We start from the raw sequence: 19406 nt of genomic DNA, 5'->3' as shown, positions 1-19406 counted from the left end.
TAAAATTTAGAATTTTTCTAAATTTTCCATTTTTTTCAATTTAGCCCCTAAACCATAATTTCATCAAAATTCTCTTTACAAAAGTTGTTTATCTATCAACAACCTTTCATTTTCTACCATAAAACTTTAAAATTCATACATATTCATCCATGGAAAAACCTTAACACTTTAATAGTTTTACAAATTAATCCCCGAGATAGTTAGATTAAGCTATTACGATCTCAAAAACATAAAAATTATTAAAAACGAGATAAGAATACATACCTAATTAATCAAAATAAGCTTGATTGAGCTCAACTCTCATGACTAGGGTTTCCATGTTTTAATTTTTAGGAAAGATGATGAAAATGATGATATTTCTATTATTCAATTCATTTATCATCTTTATTTTTCATCTTTCCAATTTAATCCTTTTATTTTCTTAAATTTCCAATGATGAATAATCGCCCTTATCTACTAACTCCTCTAAATGGTATATTTTCCACATAAGGACCTCAAATTTTGAATTCTATAGTTATTTGATCCCTTTAGCTACTAGAATTTAACTTTTGCACTTTATGCAATTTGGTCCTTATCATAAAATTAAACATGTAATCGGTAAAATTTCTTATCAAAATTTTCATATGATATTTCGATCATAATGCAGACCATGAAATAATATTAAAATAATTTTTCTTCTGAACTCAGATTTGTAGTCCCGAAACCACTGTTCCGATTTCACTGAAAACGAGCTATTATACAGCTAGATAGAGATGATGAGACAGTGGCAGAACTGATTGATGTTAAAATACATCTTAATATGGAGATGGAAAAATAATAGATGTATTAGGAGCAAAATGCATATGCAAATTGGTGGCGAATGAGAGATATAAATACGTCATATTTCCATAATTTTGCTTCCCAATGAAGGAGTATGAATCGCATTCATAGATTACAGAATGGGGAAGGAGAAATGGCATCATATGTTCATGAGATGAAAATGATTGCTCGTGATTATTTTGCTAACATTTTCTCTACAACAGGTAATTGCAACTTGAAGCACGTTTTGTCTGGAGTGGATAGATGTATAACAGATAGCATGAATCAAATGTTGACTATTGAATACACAGAAGAGGAGGTTTATTTGGCTTTAAAGAATATGGGTCCAACAAAAGCATTAGAGGCAGATGGTTTTCTAGCCTTTTTCTTCTTGAAAATTTGGCACATTATTGGACGAGAGGTCAATTCTTTTTGTCTTGAGATTCTTAATAAAGGTTAGTCGTTGGAAGCTCTGAATGTTACGAATATTGTGTTAATTTTGAAAATTAGTCATCCTTCGAATTTAACGAATTTTTGCCTTATAAGCTTATGTATGGTTTTGTATAAAATGATTTTAAATATGGTAGCCAATCGATTTCAAAAGGTGTTGGATTATTGTATTGATGAAGCGCGTAATGCATTTGTCTCAAGAAAATTGATAATGGACAATGTTCTCCTTGCTTACGAAATTTTACATACTTTTAAGTTAAGAAGGGCGGATAAGAGAGGCTTTATGGCATTGAAATTGGTTATGAGTAAGGCTTATGATCGTGTTGAATGGCTTTTTGTTAGAAGTATGATGTTATGAATGGGTTTTGCAAGTTCGTGGGTTGATTTCATTATGAATTGCATAAGTACTATCTTATACTCAGTTATTATGAATGGTGAAAAATGAGAGATTTTTAAACCGACGAGAGGATTATGTTAGGGGGACCTGTTGAGTCCCTATTTATTTTTAATTTGTTGAAGGGGCAAAGGTATGTCGAAAAGGACCTCAAATTTCTCATTTAATGTTTGCTGATGATTGTATTTTATTTGGGGAAGTCATTGAAAGGGGGGCAAATACCATCAAAAAGATACTTGAAGAATATGGAAATTGTTCTGGGTAGTGTGTTAATTATGAAAAATCTACTATTTTTTACAGTACAAATACTTCAGATCATGATAGAAATTCTGTTTCGCAGATACTTAATGTTCGAGTTTCAAAAATTCCAAAGAAAAATCTCAAATTGTCCAGTATGATGGGAAGGGGGAAACGGTGGGCTTTTCAGATATTAAAAGATCATATGAAGTCAAATTTTTATAGTTGGAGCACCAAATTTCTATCATAAGGGGGAAAAGAGGTATTTATAAAATTAGTTTTATAGGTAATTCCGACCTATTCAATGCCATGTTTCCTACTACCAAGATCTATTTGTGGGGAACTAGAAAGTATTATAGGGAATTTTTTATGAAAAAAAGGACATGGGAAGCTTGGAATATACTGGTGTGAGTGGAGTCGTTTATGTGAATTAAAAGAGAATGAAGGTTTGGGTTTCCAGAGTTTGACAAAGTTTAATTTAGCTTTGCTTGCAAAACAAGGGTGGCGATTAATTAATTGTCCAAATTCCTTGTTCACACGTAATTTGAAAGCAAAATATTATCCGACTATTTATTTCTTAAATGCAGGGCTAGAGAATATACCTTCCTATACCTAGAAAAATCTGTGGGATGCAAAAGGACTTCTCAAAGATGGTATGTGCTGGAGAGTAGGGATGGGGGCCCAAATTTCGGTGGCAAAGGATGCGTGAGTGTCGGGATTTGAAAATTACAAAATACAAAGTGATGTTAATAATATTGGCATCAATTTTGTGGCGGACCTAATTGACTTTAACTCGAGGCGATAGAAGGTGGAAACAATAAGGAATACCTTTTGTGAAAATGATGTGAACAGAATCCTCCAAATTTCTTAGCAATGGAAAAAGACTTTGAGTCTACCTCAAAAAGTGAAACTGATGTAGCGGTTATTAATCGCTAATACAGTCACTATGCCTAGACTAATTTATACAAGAGAACTAAGCTCTTAAAAGGCTAATCTAATGTCAGCAGTAGGAAGACTCACTCTTTTACCCTCATCCATTCTAAGACTACACTCTTTCTGACTTATACTATATATGCAATGCATGTTATATATATAATCATGGTTGTTTGAACTAGAGTAGACAATTGAATTAGGAACCGATCAGGAGATTAATTTGAAAAGTGACTTTGAACCAAATAAATCGAAAACCGATTGAACCAAGTTTTTTTTATTTAAATTTTTTATTTTTTATTAATTTTTTAATTGAATCGGTGAACCAGTAACTTGAAAAGAGTCATTAGAATCGACATGACACTGAAGAGAGCATCAAGAGTGGAAGAGTCAAGGTCGAAACATCACCCTCTAGACATTGACCATGATAGCCACCAAGGCAAAACCTAGTGCGATGGCACCAATGACCATCGAAACTCGAGTCTAGCGGAGGATCAAAGAAACATCAACATCTAACCATGAACGATTGAAGCTTCACAAAGTAAGAGAGGTACATGAAGAAAACAAAGAGAGAAAAAAAAATGAGTCATTCAAGGCAGAGCTTCATTGACCATCAAGGACGACAATTGAAAAAGATTAAAACAACACGTGGAACTACATGACATTGGCTTTCGCTGGCAATCGATGGCAAATCATAAGACAAAATTAATGTGGCAAGAATAAAAAAATATATTTTTACTGTAAAATTATCAAGTGTCACCATATTATTAATCGTTAATATTAAGCTAATATATTTTAATAATGTTAATCAATCACATAAAAAACAAATTAACTTGTACAGATTAAATTTTTTAAAAAAAAGTTTATTTGATTGGAGTGGGATTCTGGGCTTACTGGGCGAGCCACTTGGCCCCGAGCAAGCAGTAATATCGATGAGATGAGAATGAGAAACCCAAGATAATCCAAAGCATGGACATGATGATTATCCTGCCATGTCCTACAATTCCACGTCATTCTCAATACACTCATCATTGTCACTGCCTAAATGCTTTAGCTTTTTGACAAGTTCCGTTATACTTACAAAAATTGCCGTCTATTCTACACTAAAGTAGATGCTCGCCATTGTTGCATCTTTGGCTACTTCTCTTGTAGCTTAATCTTGTTTCTCACTCTTCTCCTCCTATTTATTTGATCTTCGGCTACTTACAGTCTTCATCTGGGCTTTTAGATTTTTTTTCTTTTGTTTTTCTGGCAGTTGTTCCTTTGTGTTATTCATGGCACACACTCTTGGTCTTACTCAACCAGCAAACATAGAACTCCCCAAGGTGAACGCCCCATTTTTTAATTGACTTTTTGGGTTTAGATTTAATTTTTTAATATTGAAATTTCTGACATTTCGCTAACGGGGATAATTTATATTTATCGATTGTTTGGATTTTTTTTGTTTCAAACTTTGGTCATGGATTGGTTCTTTAAAGGGTCTCTAAAAGTTGATATTTTGATGTGCATATCATTGGATTGATGAGTACAGGCTTGATTTTTAAATTAGCTAAAAGAAATTGTCAGTCTAATGTTTGTGAAAATGCTTGAAAGATCTCTTTTGCTGCAAAAGAGATCGATGTGGCAGAATGGAAAGGGGACTTACTTGCAGTTGGGGTCTCTGAAAAAGACATGACCAAAGATGAAAACTCCAAGTTCCAAAACCCAATTTTGAAAAAATTAGATGGCCTGTTGGGTGGTCTCTTAGCTGAGGCCTCTTTTGAGGAGGATTTCACAGGGAAAGCTGGCCAGTCCTTGGTTCATAGACTTCCAGGCCTTGGCTCCAAAAGGGTTGGTTTGTTTGGCCTTGGTCAGTCAGCTTCATCGCCAGCTGCTTTTCATGGTCTTGGTGAGGCTGTTGCTGCAGCTGCAAAGACTGCTCAAGCCAGTGGTGTCGCCGTCATCCTTGCCTCTTCAGAATGTCCTTCCGCCATGTCGAAGGGAAACACTGCTGCGGCTATTGTATCTGGTAATGCTCTTATGATTACTTAGTATCATGATCAATGTTCTTATTCTGAAGTTTGAAGTTTATCTTAGTTGAATGGTTTGGTTTTCGATAGGGACGGTGCTGGGATTATATGAAGATAATAGATACAAATCTGAGTCAAAGAAACCACAGCTTAAATCTCTGGATATTCTTGGTCTTGGAACTGGACCAGAGATAGAGAAGAAGATAAAGTATGCTGAAGTTGTTTCTTGTGCTATAATATTTGGAAGGGAGCTTGTGAATTCACCAGCCAACGTACTTACCCCTGGTTCGTACGAGCACTATTCTTGTATTTTTTTTCCAATATTCCTTTCTTTTTTGCATTTAATTGTAAGGATGATTATTGTTTAATTTTATGTCTGAAGGTGTAATTCGAAGGCTGAATTTCTAACTTGTCAATGACAGTGAGTTTATTGTTTAGATGGGGCAATAAAAAGGAGAGAAAATTTGTAATTTCTTTGAACCAATGTGTCTGTTTATGCTTGCAGCTGCATTAGCCGCAGAGGCTTCAAAGATTGCTTCACTGTACAGTGATGTTCTGTCTGCAAACATCTTGACTGAAGAACAATGCAGGGAATTGAAGATGGGATCTTATCTCGGAGTTGCTGCAGCATCTGCAAATCCTCCTCATTTTATTCATTTATGCTACAAACCACCAAGCGGACCTGTTAAAACCAAGTTAGCATTAGTTGGAAAAGGATTGACTTTCGACAGGTAATTTCATAAATAATTACATTGACATATTCTAACAGGCGAATATTTTATGATTCAGTTACCATAGGAACTATCCAGCAATGTATTGTTCAGGTTTTTACTACTTGTCTTAAATGTTCTTAGTGGTGGCTACAATATCAAGACTGGACCTGGTTGCTCGATCGAAACCATGAAAGCAGACATGGGAGGTTCGGCAGCTGTTTTTGGTGCGGCAAAAGCCCTTGGACAAATCAAACCTTCTGGAGTAGAGGTAATTCATTTGCTTGCTCTCATTTTACTATTGTTGCTCTCCATCTCTGTGCAATCTTTTCTTATTGTGTTTTATATGTTTGTTTATATTTGTTTACTTTTTCTGATTTCTGCATCAAATCTAGTCTTTCACTTCATAAATTGTCCTAATACGCAGGTTCATTTTATTGTTGCATCTTGTGAAAACATGATAAGTGGAAAGGGTATGAGGCCTGGAGATATTGTCACAGCTTCAAATGGAAAGACAATTGAGGTATAGTTTGTTCTATTCTAGCCAAAAAAAAAGAAAAAGAAAATTGAGGTATACATGAAATATATATGGTATTGTGACATTCATAGTTGGGTTCTTTCTTCGTTGTCTTTAATAAATTACTTGTTGCTCACTATGCGGATTGCAGGTTAATAACACTGATGCAGAAGGTAGGCTTACACTAGCAGATGCTTTGGTTTATGCTTGCAACCAAGGTGTTGAGAAGGTAAAGCCAAAAACTAGACATCGTAAATTTGTGATTAGAGTTGTAAACTTGGTAGTTTCAATTGCTTATTTTGTATAGATAATCAGATTTCCATTTTTCAAGTCTGGTTGACTTATTTTGCAGATAGTTGACCTGGCAACACTAACCGGGGCTTGTGTTGTTGCTCTTGGACCCTCAATTGCAGGTATATACTTGACATATGAATTTTACAATCCCCGGAAAACAGTTTTTCGAACTTAGCTTTGGTTAGTTTCGGAAGCAGGTTTATGATAATTTTCTGCATGACAATTAAGTTCGGAGAAACAACAGGCAATCTGAATGTTTAAACATTTAAAGTTGGCACTTCAATATAACAATTTTTTTTCTTTCCATTGAAAGTGTTTTCCTTATTCATAGTTCGTTCGAAAGGCAAGCAGTCATCGTTTCATTGGTTGTTACTCAATTATTGAAACCAAAGCGGTGTGTGTGTACTGTCTCACCATTGCCAATTCATTGGAAAATTTTCTTTAGGCGTCTTCACACCCAATGATGATCTAGCAAAGGAGTTATTTCAAGCATCAGAGGCCAGTGGTGAGAAATTTTGGAGGATGCCATTAGAGGAAAGCTATTGGGAATCAATGAAATCAGGAGTTGCTGATATGGTAAATACCGGCGGTCGTCAAGGCGGTGCTATCAATGCAGCTCTGTTCTTGAAACAAGTATGTCAATTTTACTGTCTGTATATTTTTACACACTTAAACGATAGATATTGTAATGTCCACGGTCAAACCATGTTGCGGAACTTCATTGTTGTTGGAACTATGATTTTGCAGTTTGTTGATGAAAAAGTAAAGTGGATGCACATTGACATGGCTGGGCCTGTCTTGAATGATAAGAAGCATGTGGCAACTGGATTTGGCATCTCAACTTTGGTGGAATGGGTTCTGAAGAACTCTTCTTCTTAAATGAAAGCTTGGAACATGCTCTGTTGTGACGGTGGCAGACCGAAAAAGGAGAACAACCTGTTCGAGGTTGTTGGGTTCTGTAATATCTGTCCGATAAATAAGAAGCTTGTTGTTCGAATACTGCTCTGTTTTCTTTTGCTTTTTGTAGCTTGTTCCTACAATGTTATAACTACATAAAAGCTTTTTTACCAATAAATCTCTTTCCTTCTCATGTTTTATGGTGATTGTGTTCTAACTATATATATATATATATATATCAGGATATTTGGGTAACTTAAAAAAACATAATGGGTTAAAACTTCTTTTTGTTTAAGTTAGGTGTTTCAACTTGACAATTATTCTCATATTGGGGCTTAAACATTTTTTTTATCTACCAATACTTGATATTTCCTTGAAAATTTTAGAGTTTTAGCTTCAATGTGGGATTAATTATCAAATTTAGGTCTTAATATGGAACAATTGTCAAATTCAGGGACTAAGTTGGACAAAAAAAATTCAAACTTTAATACGAGAATAATTACTAAATTCAACTCTTAAATAGGGATTTAACCAAAAAAAATAAAAGGATAATTTATCCTACAAAACACTTCATTTCTCCTAGGTTCATAACAATTGAGTAGGAAGGAAGTAGAAATAAAAATAATAATTAAAGATAGTTACAAATGTGATTACTAAGAATACTTATAATTATGGGAAAATGTTGCTAAAATATTAAGAAAGTTACATTAAAACAAGTTACATTGGTTCACTAATTATTTTCCAGAAAGTTTTCTTAATAAAAAAAAGTTTATTATTAACAATTTAATGTAAAAATCAATTAATACATTCATTTTAAACTTAAATTTAAAATAAGTTTTAAATATTTAATATGTACGTAAATTAGAATATAAATTAAAATATAATTTGATAACACTTAAAACAAATTTAAATTGATTTTTAGGATTTCTTTTATTTAGAAAAACATTATATAAAAATAATATAAATAAATAATAAGAAAAAATCATTTTGTCTCAAAAGCAAATAAATAAATAAGCATGATGATGAGGAATTTATAATTTGGTGACCAAAATATAATTTATGCCGTATATGAATGATTAAACTTATATTCACCATTAAAAAATTTACTTCTAGAATACCGAAGGCTAGGGTTAACCCAAGTAAAATCTAATTTAATTTTTTTAAATAATTTTATTATAAGTTCTGATTATATTTCTTTTTAACGCAATCCCTAAAATTACCTATAGCTCCTCCCCTACCCATAGATAGAAGGATAATGTACTTTAGTGCACTTAAACCTACGTCCTCTTGTATTGACAATAATACCCATGCCAATCGAGCTAGACTCAATCTATAATTTTCTTTTCTTTTTTTTATTGTTCATGATCTAATTTTTCCTTGATGATTCATAAAAGTGGAATTATATATATATATTAGATATCAAATTATGATTTTATTTAAAGGGAAAATATGCGAAATTTTCATAAAAATAAAAGTCAAAACATGCTTAAATATTTGTAAAATTTAGTCCTTTTAGTTTTATTTTAGAAATTTAATCTATTTATTTGGTAGATTTTAAAATCTAAATAAAATTATTAATATTGTTAATATTTTTATTAAATTAATTGGTGCTACATTTTTTAAATTAAAAATATTCATTTGGTAATCATGATAATAAAATTGAATTTATAATTATATTTGAATTTTTAAATGCAAAAAGTAAATTGACTAAATTTTTTAAAATAAAAGTAGGAGGATAAATTTCTAACAAATATACATTCCTACCATTTGGAATTAATTGCACTAGATATACCTAAACTATGACCCTAATTTTAAATTGGTCACGAAACTTCAAAATATTCTAATTACATCTCAAACTATTGATGTTATATCAATTAGGTCCGTTGATTATTAAAACCCGTTAATTTAACAGTTAAATGACATGTCAAATCTTATGTGACATAGTTTAAAATATAAATTTCAAAGAAAAGTAAAAAATGACCGTATAATTTTTAAAACTAAAAACTAAAAAAAGAGTGAGTGATAAAGCTTTTGTAAAAGCTTCGAAAACCTAATAATCAATATTTGTACGATATTCATTTTTGCTTTAAACTATGCTACATAATATTTGACATCTCATTTAGCGGTTAAATTAATTATCTTGGTAATGGAACGACCTTATTGATATAACTTGAATGGTTTGGGATATAATTATAATGGAAATTTAAAATGAAAGTTAGAATTTGAGTGTGTATAGTGCAATTAACCCTACCATTACTGAAACAAACACGTAACACATGTAAAACCATCAGAGTCGACTTCATCAAAAATCAAGACCGTACATAGGAAAAAATGAAGCAAAACATGGTTCGTGGGTGCCAATGGAGGAGAAAGCTTCCCTTCATCAACATATATATAGTCGTTTCTCTTTTCCTCTCATTCTTCCTAACAAACTACCTCCTTTATTTTCTTTCTCCATTTTTCCCTTCGTTTCTTTCGTCCCAAACAAAGACCAAGAAAATATTCAACTCCATAAACACCACAATCGTGTCTTTTCAATAGGGAAAAAACTGGGATTAATCCAGGCTATCTGATCAAGATCCATAAAAAGGAAATTAAAACCATGGCGGGTCGTTGTTTTCACGTTGCATGGATCTTCTTCTCCTTGTTTTATCTCTTCTTCCTTCCTTCTCATTGCTTCTACCTCCCTGGTGTTGCCCCTGAAGATTTCAAAACGGTCAGTTACTTTCTTCACATGCATGCATGCATGTCAATGTTGATTTATGCATCATCTTCATTATAATGTGTTTTTGGATCTTTGGGTCGACTTGGATTTTCCATTCTGTTATTGGGTTTTATTCAGATCTGCGTTTTATGATCTCTTGAAAGTTTGTATCCCCCCCCCCCATTGTTTAAAGGATCCTAACATTATTCAAATTTATGTATTCTTCCATCAATGCCAGGGGGATCCATTGTTGGTGAAAGTGAATAAGATAAGTTCAACTAAAACACAACTTCCTTATTCCTACTATTCATTGCCCTATTGTCAGCCTGATCACATAGTTGACAGTGCAGAGAATCTTGGGGAAGTCCTTCGTGGTGATCGAATCGAAAACTCTCCTTACACGGTGGTGACTTCACAACTATGATTTTCTTTTACGTCTCTTTACACTCTATATCTTGGTTCTGTTTTGTTTTCAGTGATTAAAAAAAGGATCATTCTAATTTGCAGTTTATAATGAGAGAATCACGAATGTGCAATGTTGTATGTCGTAAAGTTCTTGATAAAAAAGCTGCAAAAGCTTTCAAAGAGAAGATAGATGATGAATATCGTGTTAACATGTGAGGGCTCTCAAAAATTTCCCATTTTCAGCATTATTTCTTCTTTTGAGTAACAATGGAATGAATATGTTTTTTTATGGTTTTGTTTGTGATATAGGATTTTGGATAATCTTCCATTGGTTGTTCCTATAAGAAGGCCTGATGTTGAAAATGCTGTAGTGTACCAGCATGGTTTTCATGTTGGTCTCAAAGGGAAGTATGCTGGGGTAAATACTAGATTTATCAGCTTGTTTTTTAGATTTATTTTTATTTTTATTTTTCAATTTGATGATGCAAACATAGCTGGTTTGTTGTTGTGAATTGTAGAGCAAGGAAGAGAAACATTTCATTAACAATCACTTGGCATTTACAGTCAAGTTTCACAAGGATCCATTGACAGAAACTGCAAGGATTGTTGGATTTGAAGTCAAGCCATTCAGGTTATTAGACTTTGTTGCCTTCAATATCTCTTATCAATGGTGTTTATTTTCTGTGTTTCTTAACAAATCATGTTGATGAATGCAGTGTTAAACATGAATACGAGGGTGAGTGGAACACGAAGACCCGTCTTACGACCTGTGATCCCCATGCAAAACGTGCGGTAACGAGCTCTGAATCTCCACAAGAGGTTGAAGAAAAGGAGATCATATTCACATATGATGTTGAGTTCCAGGTCAGGTCATGTACCTCTATGTAAATTGCATATGTTACTCGAACATATTCCCGAGCAACATTGGTTCTTGCTACTTGTTACAATTTGACTAGTCTATTTGATATTATTTCATTCTAATCACCTTGCTCCCAGTAATCTTGCAGGAAAGTGATATAAAGTGGGCATCTCGATGGGATACCTATCTTCTGATGGCTGATGATCAGATCCACTGGTTCTCAATTGTTAATTCTTTGATGATTGTTCTGTTCCTGTCTGCAATGGTGGCGATGATCATGTTGCGAACTCTCTATCGTGATATCTCCAAGTACAACCAACTCGAGACACAAGAAGAAGCTCAAGAGGAAACAGGGTGGAAGCTTGTCCATGGTGATGTTTTTCGGCCTCCAACAAACTTCGATTTACTCTGTGTGTATGTAGGAACAGGAGTTCAGTTTTTTGGTATGATTCTTGTTACAATGATCTTTGCTCTCCTTGGCTTCCTATCACCTTCAAATCGAGGTGGATTAATGACTGCCATGCTTCTACTCTGGGTCTTCATGGGCCTATTCGCCGGATACTCGTCGGCTCGGCTATATAAGATGTTCAAAGGAGCAAACTGGAAGAGCATCACACTCAAAACAGCTATTAAATTCCCTGCAACTGTCTTTGCCATCTTTTTTGTCTTGAATGCATTGATATGGGGTCAGAAATCCTCCGGTGCAGTACCATTCGGAACCATGTTTGCTCTCGTACTTTTATGGTTCGGCATCTCCGTCCCACTCGTGTTTGTGGGAAGTTATATCGGTTTCAAGAAACCTGTAAAAGAAGATCCAGTGAAAACTAATAAGATCCCAAGGCAAGTCCCGGACCAGCCGTGGTACTTGCACCCTGCGTTTTCAATCTTGATCGGGGGCATACTTCCATTTGGTGCTGTTTTCATTGAGCTCTTTTTCATCCTAACATCAATATGGCTGCATCAATTCTATTACATATTTGGATTCCTCTTCATTGTCTTCATCATTCTTGTTGTCACTTGTGCCGAGATCACAGTTGTTCTATGCTACTTCCAGTTATGTAGTGAGGATTACCAATGGTGGTGGAGATCATACTTGACTTCCGGTTCTTCGGCACTTTACTTATTCCTCTATGCTGCCTTCTACTTCTTCACAAAGCTCGAGATCACGAAACTGGTATCCGGAATGTTGTACTTTGGCTACATGTTGATTGTGTCGTACGCGTTCTTCGTACTCACCGGTACAATCGGTTTCTATGCTTGCTTCTGGTTCACTAGGCTCATATACTCATCGGTGAAGATCGATTGAATCCGTTTTTCGTGCGACTCGAATGAAATTTGCGGGTTTAATTCATCATGAGGATGCTCAAAAATCAAACCCCAAAACTGAATCAGAAATGCAGGACATTCTTTTGCTAGTGGACTTCACCAATTAAGTTTTGAATATTTTGATCATTGAAATGGTTTAATTTTTTTTTAGATTTCTCCATGGTAGTTCTTTGATTAATTTTTAGTTGTTAACTGATTCCATTACTGGTTTTGGACTAAAGAGATTATGAAGCAATCTCTTTTTAGAAGTCATTTTTCTTTTTGTCTAGAAATTAAGGAATTGTTGTATTCAGAGTTGATAGTCATGTGTCATCCTGCAATTCTGTCAATAAAGAATTTTCATAATCTTCCAATAAAGAAGATGATCAATTTATATACATTGTAGCAGGAGTTCAATTACTACTGAAAAATAAATAAATAAAATTTTGTATAAAAAATCAAAGAGTAAATTGATCATTTTATTAAAAATTAAAATTTTTATCTATTTTTACTGTTAAGTACTATCGTGATTGATGATACTAACATGGATCGATCGTTTTCATTCTTTTAAAATAAATAAATAATATCTCATAGGTAAATGGGAACTATATGTAAACCCATAGGCATAAGAATTAATGAAGCAACTTACAGTCTTTAAAATTTAAAGCAAGCCTTTACTTACAACTGTATTTCCAAACTGGAATGTCTATGTATTGGGTATATTGGTTTCAGATCTTCTAATCAAACGTAACAACAAATATAAAAATAACATCATGGATTACATATCAATCTCCGTCTTCAGCAGTAAAATCAGGTTCCGGAGGCTTTTGTAGTTTCACCAACTCCTTTGCGCTCTTAGCGTTCCGGTTCCGATGAATGCCACGAAGTGCGTTTGCAGCAAACTTGGAAGCTAAGAAAGTAGCACCGATGCTGTATGAACCTCCACCGCTGTTATTGCGGGTTCCATCTGATCCTGCTGCTGCTGCTTCCTCTTCTTCTTCCTTACGACGAAGCTCCTCCATGATCTTCCTCTTGGAATAACGCCGCCAAGCAGCTTGGATAAAGCAAGCTGCCCAGGTTCTCCACTGCTGTGAATGAAAACGGAATGTATGTTGTACCTGTCTACTGTGAAGACGCCTGAATTGACCGGCAACAAATTTTAATTCCTCAGCTATGAGGGCAAAAGCTTCGACCTCAGTTAAAGCCTTCACTGTCCGAGTAGATGTTGGAAGGCTAGCACCGGTTTTGGGATCCAATGCCCAAGTTAGAAGTTCCTCTCCACAGAAATCTCCTTCTTTCAGCAAACTGCGGTTGAAAAACCCACTCCTTCCACCATCTGTTGTTACACTCTCAAGACGGCCACGAATAATGAATAGCATCTCATCAACAGGATCCCCCTCTCGGACTATGTAGGTGCTCTCAGTAAACAGGCATGGTTTCAGCCGTTCACAAATGGCATCAAGCAATCTCTCATCCATACTCTCAAACAGAGGAACCTAGAAAAATGAAAGCCGTTAGCGCATACGATGGTGCCAAGCAATACAATATCGGATGCCAGTCGAGAAAAGACCACAATGGAAGGATCATACAAAAAAACAGGAGGAAAAGGAAATGGAATTGAAGGAAAATTTATTAAGCCTATGCGTAAATACGGAACTGAATTGAATCATGAAATATAGCAAAAACAACTTCTAGAGACACACCAGATCATCCACTAAACGAAGATAGTACAACATGCTACTGATCACTTTCATATATAATGCAAACACGAGATTTATGTTATGGGGAAAAGTTGTATTCCATAGGCTTCAGAACATGGACACAGAAAGACAAGTGAAAGGTAATCCATTGCACGAAAAATAAAAAAACTTGTACTACTCAGTTCTCACTACTGCTACTAAAGAAGACACCAAAACACAAAGAAAAGAACTTACCTTCTAACCAAAGCCAGACAGAGGTGCCTCTTAATATCTCTCCTCAGATCTTTGGGAGGCTCTGGACCAAGTTCTCTTCATCAACACCACGTGTTTCCAACCACTTGTATTGGTCATAACGCCTCACCCGTTCCTCAAGTCCTGGGGAAGCATACGATGATGCATCCATTGTTCTGAATCACGCCTTTTAATCCTCATTTCTTCTAGCCGAATGGTGAGAGATTGAAGATAGGTCTGTTTACAACATTGAAAACAACAACAATGCCAGAACATTCTCAAATCAATTTTGCTTTCTACAGTCTCAAGTCTCAACTAACTAACTGGCTAAATAAAGCTTGAGATAATATTCAAAAATCTACCTGCATGTTCCAATCAGAAGCGCAAAGAGAATGAGTCCAAAATGGCAAGTGCGATGGAGAATATGACCTCACCAGGGTAGGTGCTAGTTTCAAGTCCCTGGCCAAGGGTACTGCAAATATATTGAAGGAAATACGCAGAAGAATCTTAGGAATCAGCTGAATATAAGTTAAACACAAGCATAGAGAGCATATAATAACAAGAAATTAACCGTGCCATATAAGGATAAGTCAAAACAGTAGGTACCAAGGGCAAATAACCAAAAATCAAGTTAGGAAGCATTAAAGCATAGGGGAGAGGCCTTTTATTTATTTCTTTATTATATAGTCTAGCAACTAAAGGCCAAGGATTGATGAAGATAGGAAGGTAAGACTTCAAAAAGAGTAGCAAAGATGGTACAAATATAAGACTAATGTTCTGAAATGGCAACAATAACTCATAATCCATGAGTATGTGGGTACACGTGGCTGAGTTCTTAGGGTTCAATCAGTAGGAGATGAATGTGTAATAGATGCTGCATTAAACATCCAAGTCCCTGTAAATAGATCACAAATAACAGAAAGCAGAACACAACCTAGAGTGTATCTATTTCGCATGCACTGCCAAGAAGACAAGAAAACTTTCCACACAAGTAGTGTCTTGCAAGTTCTCTTTCAAACAATCATGATAAATGAATTATCAATGTCGATATGAAAGCAATTTGCTACATAATAATCAAAACAGTGCAAATACATAACAGAATCACATTTTATTTTTATTTTCTATTATATTAATCAGCAGTTAGAAGGACATGATTCCACTCAAATTCTGTAGACCCCCACCATAAACAGTAGCCAGTATTTGGAAAAAGAACTTTGTTGATGAAACAATACCAGATGACAAAGCATGTGTGGAAGATTCCGAAATCAAATGGAGGATTATCAATATTGTCATCAGCTGGGCACTTTTCTTTAAGAACAGGTGTCTTTGGTATTATTCCATACTCCATAACCTTCCATATTGCTGATTCCCGCAGGTATAAGAAATTTGTATTGCATTTATCCCTACCAATATCCTTACAAGCCTTCTGCCAGCAAGTATTCATTTCGTTCTACGGCTTACCCAGTACCAGGAATGCCCCCCTACTATCTGAATCATTCATCCAAAAAAAAAAAAACACAGATCAAAATATAAATTACACAAGTAATCAAGTTTGTTAAAGAACAGATTAGAGCGAAAATTGTGACCTAGAGATCAAAAGATGGCCCTAAATCAAAGAAGTGGGAAGAACAAATAACAATAGGTTTTATTAGTGCAATAAAGATGCATATTGATAGGGACTTACATGACTACAAAGCATATATAATAACAAATAATATGCAGCTCCCAAGCTTCAGCAAGCTGTTGTCTTTTTTTTGTTAAGGGTATAATTAGAAATCGAGGGATACTGAACAAGCGATGAAACAAGGCCTGTTTTTGCTACACTCTGAACCATTGGACCATGAAGAATCGCCACAACATCTTTATGAAAAATTGAGAAAGCAGGTGCTTTGTCGCGTTCCTGGATGTATGCGCAATGATGTCATCAATTATTCAGGTAGATTACTACTCCTTTATGACTGACATAATTGGACTCTAATCGCATATCCTGAAGAAACTATAACCGATTTCACTTAAGGAGAATCCTATGCGTTCAAAGCATTACCCATGTGAATTAACAGTAGCCAAGGATGACAGAAAAAAAATGCAATGAAAAAATTACTTTAACATAGTCCATATATACAACACAAACCATCAGTTGCTCCCTGTTTCACACTTTAAATAACAGAATACATGCGGTAAAGAGTGTGTCAATGTGAAAAAAAAGAAGCAGTATACAAAGAAAGTTAATACACATAAAGCAGACAATAATGAAGCAAAACAAGAAGTAAGAATGAACAATACTACAACATCAGATGGAATAAAAATAAAATTGTGGCTCACCAAACATGGATACATGAGAAGGAAAAAAATCAATAAAGAAAGATATAATGCAAGAAACAGAGAGCTAGATGCATTAGAACAAATGATAATATGCAGCATTCTGCTATTGAATACTGAAGGAAACAACTGTTAAGACCTGTGGTAATGGAAGCACAGCAAGAAAATCAAGGAAGAAATATTGCAGCATGTATCGCTTGGCTATTCGTGCGGATCATCAAAGTTCACCTCGTCCAAAACTCGAAAGTGTGCATGTAAGCAGTACGGAACTGAAGAGCCATGCGGATAAGATAAAAAAGCATCTATATGTCCGCAAGTGTTGCAGTGACGCTAAACTTTTATCAATAGTAGGACACTTTTCTGGATCATTAATAACAGGAAGAAAAAAAATAGAGGTCCACTGATACCAGCCAGAAATACTAGTGAAAAATAATTTATTGCATAGCAAGAGGATTTATCCTGAGGATCAAATATTTTCTTTTCTGATACTTAAGATTCCCTAGGAACACGAACTCGAGAAACCCCAAACCAAGTGAGCGCCAATTGACTTAAGTCCTTCAGATCCCTTTCTGATCCCTCTCTTGAAAGATCTAGATGTTCTATGTTGCATGGCAGAACGACCTATCCTCAATGTAAACCCACAATTTTTCAATCCTGCAGCAGAGGGTGATGATGATCTAGAGTCCAAGTCATCCACCTGGAGAAAATAGAAGAAACTTAAAGATGATATGTCTTCCCTAAATAATTTACCCAACAGCGTAAGCTATCAGCCTTAACTCTAACCACGAGAGAATAGAGAAGTGGGAAAGAAATTCAGAATAATGCTTTGGTACCTGACAACTTCTCCCTTTGTCCACTCATATACTGAGCTTTATGACCACAATCAAACATTTTTTACAATAGAGTGCATAAATACTCCTGCAATCCAGCCAACGATCAATCAGTGCCAGCAATTAGAGAGTTTCTTATGCTATCATCATGATCAGCAGTTAAGCAGCTACAATTCCAGAAGATAGCAAAGCAAGAAAATTCAAATGTTTGAACAATAAGGAGGAAGCACAAACCTATTTTCCGTAAGACCAATCAAATTTATGATCGCAAGAAGTAACATAACTGCATATAATTATGTCTGTAGTTCTAAGAGATTTCAACGCTATAATTGGAGAAACCAATTCCATCATTCAATCCTTTCAAGTGGATTCAGTTCCAGTTGAAATAATTTGGTGAATTAAATTTAAACTCAGACTAACAAATGCTCCAAAAGACCCTAAATTTATAATCATCAGATTAGTGTTATACACTTGTTGAAGAACTGAACTAGTCCATATTCTCAAGATCAAAATTAATCACTCTCCTTCAAAATTTCAACTAGCATATGCTCTACAATCGCTATTTAGAAGCTAAACATAATTTTAACCGATAGCATAATTACCAAAGCTGAAAATTCATCTCTTTATTCCGATCAAGTAACAACCATAACAATAAAATCTCTACCTTTCCACCTCTACTTACAAGTGTATTTTGCTAAAATCGATTAAGCAAACCTAATTGAACCTACACCACCTCTTCTACAGTTACAAAGCGCAAATTTCATCTCTTTATCTACTGATCAATAAAAAACCATAATTTTCACTAAAATCTCCACCTTTCCTAATTAATTCTATTTTTAGCAGTTAAATGCAAACGAGCAATTCCTACCTATTCTACTGATCCTAAATGCTGCAAAAATAAGTCCTTTCAGTTACAGCTCAATCTTTAAGAATCAATTACTCTTATTACCGCTTAATGAACGGAATTCGCTCAAGTACGAAGAAATAGAAAGAAGTGACTGCAGATTCGAAACTCTTAGCTAAACTGTCACTCATTAAATCTACCAAAAAATTGATAATTACAAAGAAAAGAAGAAGATATCTTTCAAACTATAAGCAATTTAAGAATCTAAAGAAAACGTAATATTTAAAATATCTAATAATTAATAATGGAAACTTACAGATCCTTCAATTTACTTCAAATGACAAGCTTCTTAAATGTAAAACAAACAGTTTACATGAAGCGCGACTGATAAGAAGATGTGGAGAAAGAAAAACAATGAAATGTCTGACTAGTAGATAACTTCCGAAGAACCACCTACGAAAGAGATAAGTGGAATGATTAAATCTACAATTTTACTCATTGTAGAAAGATTAATAATACAATTTAATCAACCAGATTTGACTACTACCATTTGAATCAGGACTGAAAGTTTAATTTCGAAAAGCAGTGTGGCTAAAATCAACCATATCAAAAATATAATTAAATCTAATCAAATTAAAGTATAGGGACTAAATCCACAAATTATGCATAGTACATGGACTAATAGCTACTTTTTACCTATTTTTACGAAGCAATGCTTTAATAGAATAACACAACACAATCTTAATTACATTATAAAGCAAATAAGTTGAGGAAAAAAATTTATTTTGAGTTAATCTTAGACAAGTGAAATTTGATTCCGAAGTTTCTGATTTTTGTAAAGATTAATATGTTAGTTCACTGTATATAAAATAAATTCAAATACGTTTTTTAATCATTAATGGCTAGTTAACTAAGAGATACTAGTAAAAAAATGTTCCTTTATTAATGAGAGGTGATTTGTTTCTCATATATA

At 34.4% G+C, this 19406-nt stretch overlaps 2 protein-coding genes and 1 pseudogene across 3 annotated transcripts; 2 read left to right on the top strand and 1 right to left on the bottom strand.

Annotated features, from left to right (window-relative positions):
- The first annotated feature begins 3687 nt into the window (after positions 1 to 3687).
- LOC107888423 (leucine aminopeptidase 1) lies at positions 3688 to 7434 on the top strand. Its single transcript, XM_041109334.1, has 10 exons — positions 3688 to 4134; positions 4403 to 4817; positions 4909 to 5103; positions 5324 to 5549; positions 5673 to 5799; positions 5956 to 6051; positions 6197 to 6274; positions 6398 to 6458; positions 6785 to 6972; positions 7087 to 7434. The coding sequence occupies exons 1-10, from the start codon at positions 4084 to 4086 to the stop codon at positions 7216 to 7218; spliced, it is 1569 nt and encodes a 522-aa protein (XP_040965268.1). The 5' UTR covers positions 3688 to 4083; the 3' UTR covers positions 7219 to 7434.
- Positions 7435 to 9584: 2150 nt separating this feature from the next.
- LOC107888422 (transmembrane 9 superfamily member 10) lies at positions 9585 to 12887 on the top strand. Of its 2 annotated transcripts, none has more exons than XM_041109332.1 (7): positions 9585 to 9952; positions 10179 to 10346; positions 10448 to 10557; positions 10655 to 10763; positions 10864 to 10976; positions 11062 to 11209; positions 11353 to 12887. In XM_041109332.1, exons 1-7 carry the CDS (start codon positions 9839 to 9841, stop codon positions 12508 to 12510), a joined length of 1920 nt encoding a protein of 639 aa, XP_040965266.1. In that variant the 5' UTR covers positions 9585 to 9838; the 3' UTR covers positions 12511 to 12887. The 2 variants fall into 2 exon arrangements, with proteins under 2 accessions (XP_040965266.1, XP_016668016.2); XM_016812527.2 differs by having other exon boundaries at positions 9586 to 9952; positions 10179 to 10343.
- Positions 12888 to 13145: 258 nt separating this feature from the next.
- On the bottom strand, positions 13146 to 17668 carry LOC121224999 (probable cyclic nucleotide-gated ion channel 5; annotated as a pseudogene).
- Positions 17669 to 19406: the final 1738 nt, after the last annotated feature.

Source organism: Gossypium hirsutum, chromosome D13, assembly GCF_007990345.1.
Source record: "Gossypium hirsutum isolate 1008001.06 chromosome D13, Gossypium_hirsutum_v2.1, whole genome shotgun sequence".
Taxonomy (NCBI): domain Eukaryota; kingdom Viridiplantae; phylum Streptophyta; class Magnoliopsida; order Malvales; family Malvaceae; genus Gossypium; species Gossypium hirsutum.
This window is presented reverse-complemented; position numbering and strand designations above follow the sequence as displayed.

What these genes read in the sequence shown, in the direction of transcription:
- LOC107888423 (XM_041109334.1), top strand. Translation starts at nt 4,084, where the DNA reads ATGGCACACACTCTTGGTCTTACTCAACCAGCAAACATAGAACTCCCC. An exon ending in CAAACATAGAACTCCCCAAG is followed by an intron (nt 4,135 to 4,402) that starts GTGAACGCCCCA and finishes AATGCTTGAAAG; the next exon opens with ATCTCTTTTGCTGCAAAAGA. An exon ending in AAAGGATTGACTTTCGACAG is followed by an intron (nt 5,550 to 5,672) that starts GTAATTTCATAA and finishes AAATGTTCTTAG; the next exon opens with TGGTGGCTACAATATCAAGA.
- LOC107888422 (XM_041109332.1), top strand. Translation starts at nt 9,839, where the DNA reads ATGGCGGGTCGTTGTTTTCACGTTGCATGGATCTTCTTCTCCTTGTTT. An exon ending in GATGAATATCGTGTTAACAT is followed by an intron (nt 10,558 to 10,654) that starts GTGAGGGCTCTC and finishes TTTGTGATATAG; the next exon opens with GATTTTGGATAATCTTCCAT. An exon ending in TCAAAGGGAAGTATGCTGGG is followed by an intron (nt 10,764 to 10,863) that starts GTAAATACTAGA and finishes TGTGAATTGTAG; the next exon opens with AGCAAGGAAGAGAAACATTT.